Source organism: Galeopterus variegatus, unplaced genomic scaffold (assembly GCF_000696425.1).
Source record: "Galeopterus variegatus unplaced genomic scaffold, G_variegatus-3.0.2 Scaffold5177, whole genome shotgun sequence".
Classification (NCBI taxonomy): domain Eukaryota; kingdom Metazoa; phylum Chordata; class Mammalia; order Dermoptera; family Cynocephalidae; genus Galeopterus; species Galeopterus variegatus.
The window spans coordinates 83339-92011 of record NW_007731288.1 but is presented as its reverse complement, the minus strand read 5'-3'; the positions used below and the strand labels follow the sequence as shown (position 1 = coordinate 92011).

Sequence of the window (8673 nt, the reverse complement as noted above, 5' to 3'; positions counted from 1 at the left end):
CGCGGTGTGGGCGTGACACCAAGGGTTGCGATCCCGTTACCGGTCACCAAAAAAGACAAAAAGGAAAAAAAGAAAAAAAGAAAGAAAAACTAACACGGTGTTGGAGACACTGACTATCTCAAAGATGGAGGCTCGGTTTGGGGAGAAACAGAAACCCACTGAAGACAGCTTAGCACAGAGGAATTTACAGTAAGGATTCAATAGGTTTTCACAGAACCCCGTAGGTCTGCGTGGGAAGCTGCGACTGGAACCCCACCTCTGATTCCAGCCTTCTGTTCCTTCCCAGTAGACACAGGCTGCACATGGAACCGGAAAACCAAACAGTGGTCTCAGAATTCCTCCTCCTGGGACTCTCAGAAAAGCCAGAGCATCAGGCCCTCCTCTTTGGGCTGTTCCTGTCCATGTACCTGGTCACCACCTTTGGGAACCTGCTCGTCGTCCTGGCCATCCTCACGGACCCCCACCTCCACACGCCCATGTACTTCTTCCTCTCCAACCTGTCTCTCATTGACATCTTCCTCACCTCCACCACGATCCCCAAGATGCTGGTGAACATACAGACCCAGAGCAGGGCCATCCCCTTTGTGGGCTGCCTTGCCCAGATGTACGCCTTCCACCTGTTCGGAACCATGGACAGCTTCCTCCTGGCCGTGATGGCCATCGACCGGTTCATGGCCATTGTCCACCCGCTGCGCTACTCTGTCCTCATGAGCCCCCGAGTCCGTGGGCTGCTGGTGGGGGGACCATGGGTGATCACCAATGTCCAGTCTCTCGTGCACACCTGCCTCGTGGCTCAACTTACTTTCTGTGCTGGCTCTGAAATCCCCCAGTTCTTCTGCGACCTCATGCCCGTGCTGAAGCTCGCCTGCTCAGACACGCACACCAACGAGCTGGTGGTCTTTGCTTTTGGTATCGTCGTGGGCATCAGCCCACTCTCCTGCATCCTCCTCTCTTACATCTGCATTTTCCGGGAGGTCTTTAAGATCCCTTCTGCAGAGGGCAAGTGGAAAGCTTTCTCCACTTGTGGCTCCCACCTCACTGTCGTGTTGCTGTTTTACGGGACCATCTTCACCGTGTACTTACAGCCCACATCCCCCACCTCCTCCCAGAAAGACAAGGTGGCTGCCCTGATGTGTGGGGTGGTCATCCCCATGCTAAACCCCTTCATCTACAGTCTAAGGAACAAGGACATGAAGGCAGGCTTGAGGAAGCTCGCCAGCAAAGCAGCCTCCTCCCAGTTCTAGGGCAGAACAGTTGTTGGGTGCCTACAGAGCTCCAGGACAACAGTTGGGTGCTGGGGACACATAGATGCATCCCGTTCCTGACCTTGAGGAGTTCAGAGTCTAGTGGGGAAGAAAGACACACACAGGCATACCTCGTTTTATTGCACTTGCTTTATTATTATTATTATTATTATTATTATTATTATTATTTAGATACTGCATTATTTTACCAGTTGGAAGTTTGTGGCAACCCTGCATCAAGCCCGTCTATCGGCAGCATTTTTCCAACATATGTTAGCAATAAAGTATTTTTAATTAAGGTACACTCATTGTTTTTTAAAAAATAATGCTACTGGACACTGAATAGACTAAAATATAGTATAAACATAATTTTTATATGCGCCGGGAAACCAAAAAATTCATGCAACTCACTTTATTGCAATAATTGCTTTATTAGGGTGGTCTGGAATAAAACAGCAATATCTCTGAGGTATGCCTGTGTATTAGTCCATTTCCGTTGTTTATAACAAAATACCTGGACCTGGGTGATGTATAAGAAAATGCAATTTATTGCTTACAGTTTCAGAGGCTGGGAAGTCCAAAGTCCAGGGAACACATCTGGTGAGGGTCTTGGTGCTGGTGACAGTGGCCCAGGGGTCTCACATGGCAGAAGATGGCGGGACAGAGAGAGAGAAAGACTCTCAGGTGCTTTCCCTTCAAAGCCCTCAGAACCACACCCCTGACCACCGTTACTAATCCATTCACAACTGCGTGGTCCTACAGTCTACTCACCTCTTCAAGGCCCCTCCTTTCCCTTACCATAATAGGATTTCCCACCTTCAGGAGTTATCCTGGAATTCAGCTTCTAATACACGGACTTTGGGAGACACAATTCAATCAATCCACAGCAGCCTGTAAATAAATCCTTACAGTACAACATGATAAATGTGTTATAAAGAGATAAATGAAGGGCAGTAAAAGCCAAAGGGAAGATGTGCATTTTCCCTATGATTTATCTTCCCCATGAAGATGAGAGTAGCAGGCAAGACTTCAAGGTGGCTTTAACTCAGCCTCTCTGGGGTACCAGGCGTATAGGATCGCTATGTGGATAACACTAATAGAATGAAAGATGTGGCTACACTCATTTTAATATTAACAAGGACAGTCCATGCATTAGCCACTTATATTGCCGTGCTCCCTAAGTAAGTGGAGGAAGAACTTCAAAAGCACCTGACTTTTGCTATTCTTTTAGGGAGCCACCAGTCCCAGCCACCCAGGGAACCTCGAGGCCTCCACTTTGGCTCTGATTTTAGGTGGCAATTGCTGCCATCGACAGGCTTCCCATCCCTCTCCCCGACCCCCGCCACCTTTGGTGATAGAAGACTCTGGTGCTTGCTTCATGGAGATTTGATTCAGTGAATCTGCCTTTTTGACAAGCTCTCCAGGTGGCTCTGACTCAGGAAATCCACAGACCACAGTTTGTAGACACAGGCTCTCGTCTAACATCGAAGTCCATGTATTTCCTGGGATGTCCACCACCTGACTGTGAACCCAATATTGTTCCACAGGCATGATCAGCAACAAGTGGATTGGGTGCACTGGAGTGCATGGAAAGTTAGTGCTATGAATTGAATTCTGTCCCCCCAAAAAAGATATGTTGCAGTCCTAACCCCTAATACCTCAGAATGTGACCATATTTGGAGATAGGGTCTTTACAGACGTAATCAAGGTAACATGAGGTGATTCGGGTGAGGTCTAATCTGGTATGATTGACTTGTATGCAAGGAGAGCACCATGTGAAGATGGAGGCAGAGATTGGGGTGATGCTTCTACAAGCCAAGTAATGCCAGAGATTACCAGCAACCACCACGAGCTCGGGGAGAGACATGGAACAATTCTCCCTCATGGCCCTCAGAAGGAACCAACGCTGCCCACGCCTTGATCTCAGACTCCCAGCCTCCAAAACTATAAGACAATAAATTTCTGTTGTTTAAGCCACTTAGTTTGTGGTACTCTGTTATGGCATCCCCAGAAAACAAATACAGTTAGTTTAAGAAGGGGTAGCTTCCTGCAAAGACCATGCCCAGATATACCTTCTCGAGTTCATGACCAACCATGTGTTCTGGTTAAGGGACTATGGACTACAAACTGGAGGGAAAGGTGACGAATTTAAATTGCATGGGTTTGTTTGCTGGGTACCAGTACAGTGGTAGTAATGATGCTGACAGCTGAAATTTATTATTGGCACCATGCTAAGCTCTTTCTATACACTACCTTATTAAATTTTAAACAACCTCCCTAGAAGATAGGGAATATAACCCCCCCTTTTTTTTACAGATGGGGAAACTGAGGCTTGAAAAGTGAAGCTGCTAATAAGTGGTAGCCAAAGTTCAAACAGAGGACCCATCCCAGAGCCCCAGACCTTAACAAGGACATGATATTGTCTAGAATTTCATGTCTAGACCAGGATCTGCAAACTAGGGCCTGAAGTCTGCTTTCATACGACCCTCAAGCTAAGAATGGTTTTTAGATTTTTTTTTTTAATAGTTGGGAAAACCTAAAAGACAAAAAATATTCCATGACACACTAAAATTACATAAAATTCTAATTCTAGTGCCCATGAATAAAGTTGTACTGGAACACAGCCACACCCACTGATTTACGTATAATCTACGGCTGACTTCACACTGCAAGCGCAGAGCAGAGTATAGTAATCCCCCTTATTTGCAGTTTAGCTTTCTGAGGTTCCAATTACCCACGATTGAGGGCAACCCAAAAACATGAAATGGGAAATTCCAGGAATAAATAACTCATAAGTTTTAACTTGTGTGCCATTCTGAGCAGTGTGATGAAATCTTGTGCCATCCCACTCCATTCCGTCCGGGACATGAATTATCATTTTTTTTTCAGCACATCCACGCTGTGTACAATACCTGCCGATTAGTCACTTAGTAGCCGTCTCAATTATCAGATTGACAGATCACAAGAAGAAGGGTGAACACAGTACAATATGATATTTTGAGAGAAAGACCACATTCACGTAACTTTTATTACAGTATATTGTTATAATTCCTCTATTTTATAATTAGTTATTGTCGTTAATCTACTACCATGCCTAATTTCTTAATTAAACTTTACCATAGTTATATATGTATAGGAAAAAAACAATATAAATAGGGTTCAGTTTCAGGCATCCACTGGAGGTCTTGGAACATATCCCTTGCAGATAAAGGGAAACTACTGTAATCTCAGCAAAGACCGTATGGAACATAAAGTCTAAAACATTTGCTATCTGGCCCCTTTTGCCCAAGATGTTTGGGCCTCTTTTCTACAGAAAAAGTAGAGCCTGCTACTCAAAGTTGTCCATGAACCAGAAGCATCATCGTGGGGAGCTTTTAGGAATGAAGATCAACCTCCAAGAGCGATAGAACATAATTTTAACATACCCGTGGGGTTCCTGAGATCCTTAAAGTCTGAAGATCATCGGACTACATAACCTTCCTGTAGAAAACTGGGGCCCAACTAGGCTTTAGGTTCAGCAAAACAGGAGAACCTGTTCTGGGGCACCTTTCTGGCCCTTGCAATGGACACGGTCTGGAAGGTACTTCCAAACTCTAAAAGCCTTGAAACAATTGAAGTTAAAATTAGAAGAAGTGGCCACCAGGTGGCGATAGTGCCATTTCACAAAATGGATTTAAAGCTTTTTTTTTTTTTTTTCCAGAAACTTTGAGTGGGTTTCTGCTGAAATCAAGGAGAGAGGCCAAGTGCCTTGTCCTATGGAGCAGACCAGACACTCAAAGTGGAATTATTTAATTCAGCAATACCAGGAGACTATGAAGAAATAATCGGGATTCTCCAAAATCTCAGCAAGGGTATTGGAAGGGGTTTGAGCCAGTCTTATCTAGATTTGGTAGGACCAGAGTGATCCTGGCCAGTACTAGAGTACAAGAATACTCTTTATTCCATGCAGGATTTTATCGGGTGATTCAAAACGATTTGGGGAATTCAGGCACTGAAGCTCAGAGAGGTAAAGTGACCGTCCCAAGGCCACACACCATGTCAGGGGCAGAGAGGGGGAATCCAACCCAGGCTGGCATGACCCCAAAACTTGACACCCGCCTCCACTGTGATGCTAGACGGTCTCCCAGGTGGGTAACTTGCCCAAGGCCATGCTGAAGCTTGGAACAGGTCAAGGTCTGCCCCTGGAAGGAGGGAGCAGACCTGTGTGGGCTCTGGGGGACGAAAAGTGGACACGCTGGTGGGAGTAGCCAGAAAGGTGCTTCCAGCAAAGCATGAGAAGAATTCACTAAGGCTTCGGAGCAGACCTGTGTGGGCTCTGGGGGACGAAAAGTGGACACGCTGGTGGGAGTAGCCAGAAAAGGTGCTTCCAGCAAAGCATGAGAAGAATTCACTAAGGCTTCAGATTCTCCAAAATCTCAGCAAGGGTATTGGAAGGGGTTTGAGCCAGTCTTATCTAGATTTGGTAGGACCAGAGTGATCCTGGCCAGTACTAGAGTACAAGAATACTCTTTATTCCATGCAGGATTTTATCGGGTGATTCAAAACGATTTGGGGAATTCAGGCACTGAAGCTCAGAGAGGTAAAGTGACCGTCCCAAGGCCACACACCATGTCAGGGGCAGAGAGGGGGAATCCAACCCAGGCTGGCATGACCCCAAAACTTGACACCCGCCTCCACTGTGATGCTAGACGGTCTCCCAGGTGGGTAACTTGCCCAAGGCCATGCTGAAGCTTGGAACAGGTCAAGGTCTGCCCCTGGAAGGAGGGAGCAGACCTGTGTGGGCTCTGGGGGACGAAAAGTGGACACGCTGGTGGGAGTAGCCAGAAAAGGTGCTTCCAGCAAAGCATGAGAAGAATTCACTAAGGCTTCAGCCAGAGGTCCCAGAGAGGCAGCTCTTACTCCCAAATGTCCACTTGCTAGTAACTTGGTGGGGATACTTTCATCTCTGAACCTCTATGGTTGGGCGTCCCCAAGACCACCCTCAGGTTCAGTGATTCACTAGAAGGACTCATGGAACTCAGCACAGTTGTTATAATCATGGTTTACTACAGCTAAGGATACAAATTAAAATCTGCAGAAGTAAAAGGCACATAGGGTAGAGTCTAGGAGACACCAGGCGTGAGCCTCTCATCGTCCTCGCCCAGTGGAGTTGTACAGACAGTGCTTAATTCTTGTAACAATGTAAAAACATGTGTGGAGTATTGTGAGCCAGGGAAGCTCACCCAAGCCTTGGGGTCCAGGGTTTTTATTGGGATTAACCCCTGTATTCATTTCCTGAGGCTGCCATAACAAAGTATCACAGACAGAGTGGCTTACACAGCAGAAATTTGTTTTCTCAAAGTCCTGGAGGCCAAAAGTCCAAGATCAAGGTGTCAGGGGTGTTTCTTCTGAGTCGTCTCTCCATGGTTTATAGATGACCATCTTCTTCTTCCCGTGTCTTCACATGGTCTTTCCTCCATACATAATCCTCCTTTCATAAAGATACCAGTCATATTAGATTGGGGCCCACCCTAAACACCTCATTTTAATGTAATTGCCTCTGTAAAGACCCTATCTCCAAATGCAGTCACATTCTGAGTACCCCCATTAGGATATCAACATATGAATTGGGGAGGGGGGGACACATTTCAGCCCACAACAACCAGACCAACATGACTGATCATCCATGTGACTAACCTTAGATGCTCAGTCTCCAGCCCCTCCAGAGGTCAAATAATAGTGTGGCCCAAAGCCCGCACCACAAATCACACTGTTGACATAAACTATCTGGCGTGGCCCCCAGGTATACAGAGAGACTCTTATCAGGAAGAATACTACACAGGCTTAGAGGCTTTCTTGCAGGAGCCAGCCAAGGGCCAGACCTTTCTTTGGAATGTGCAGGAGAGTCGAGAAACCTGGGAGGAAGGAGAAAGTGAGCTAAAGATGACATGGAATTTCTGTCAAGGCCATGCCCACCCCCGGAACTTGTCCCCATCTATCAGGCCACCCCTCTCCTCTGGTACAACCAGCCTGCAGTTTCTATGAGGCCCTGGTGACCACACCAGCACCCCAGGCCCTGCAAGTTGTACACCAGGGCAGCTCTTGGCATGGCTGCATGTGGCCAGTTGCTGAGTGTGTCCCAGGGTCTATGCAGGGGCCCAGCCAGGAGGAGAGCCCAGCAGGTCTGCAGCTCATAAACGGGGACACTGTGAGGGGACATGGGGAGTGACCAAGGACCCCACTGCACCTCAGCTTCAGCTCTACAGCTTCCTGGCTGGGCTTTTCCAAAGGCCACCAGGAGGCCTTGGCCAAGCAACACTGCATGGCTACCACCCAGGTGAGACTAGGTCCCACCCCAGGAAGCTCAACCATCCTCTCACCCACCAGCTCCTCAGTGGTGCCCTGATGTACTTCTCTGGGCAACCACCTCTTCCCTGTCTCCTCTGAGATCTGACTCCTGACCAGGGAGGCCTGTACAGGCTGCGACACTCCCCTCCTCACCCTGAAAGGTGCTAGATGTGTGAGCCTCAGGTATAGAGATGCTAGAGGATAACAGCAGGATGTGGAGAAAGCCTGGGGCCTGCTCCCACAACTTTCTCTGGCTTCTATTCCCCAGGAACTAAGGACCCCCAGGGAGCTGGCAGGATGGGGGACTTAGCCCCACAGACATGTGCCGCACCCCCATAGCTTTGATAACATCAGGATTTATTCTTCCCTTTGGACAGATAAGGAAACTGAGGCCTGGAGAGAATGTCTTTATTTGGGGTCCCCCAGAAGCCAACACTGAAACAAGGATTTAAGTCCAAGTAGTTTATTTGGGAAGTGATTCAGGAAATGCTGGAAGTGGAGTGGAAAACTGAGACAGGAAAGGAAACAAAGTCAGTAGACAGTGTATTGACAGAAAAAGAAAAAGCAGAAGAAAAGGGGAAAAAGAGGGTATAGATAGACAGGTTTCCACTGTGGGCAGCTGGAGCTCAGTCCTGTGGGGGACCACCAAGGGTCAGTGTAGAGCACACACCTCAGTCATCCCACACGAGGGGTGGGGGAAGTGGGGTGTTGATCCCCACCTCCCTTTGTCTGCCACAGAGGTGCAGAGCTCTGCTCAAACCTGAACAGCCCCACCCACCTGCATTTGTTCTTTTAACAAATCCCTGCGTGCACCAGGGGCTGGTTGAATGCAGCAAATCATGCCTGCAGCCAATGAGAACATTTGGTGGAAAGAAAACACATACACACACACACACACACAGGCTCCAAAATCTGTACAGTGACTTGCAAAATCCAGAAGAATAGGGGCCGGCCCGGTGGCGCACTGGATAGTGTGCCACGTGGGAGGCGCGGCGGCGCTCTCGCCCGAGGGTTCGGATCCCACATACAGACTGGTTCCCGCTCACTGGCTGAGCGAGGCACGGGAGCAACTCCGAGGGTTGCGATCCCGTTGCCGGTCCCC

At 48.0% G+C, this 8673-nt stretch overlaps 1 protein-coding gene across 1 annotated transcript; it reads left to right on the top strand.

The window, feature by feature from the left end:
- Positions 1-302: 302 nt before the first annotated feature.
- On the top strand, positions 303-4651 carry LOC103604491 (olfactory receptor 1I1). The gene is given in 4 exon segments (XM_008589071.1): positions 303-1229; positions 1231-1321; positions 1324-1369; positions 4558-4651. Coding segments are annotated over 4 exon segments (1158 nt in total).
- Positions 4652-8673: the final 4022 nt, after the last annotated feature.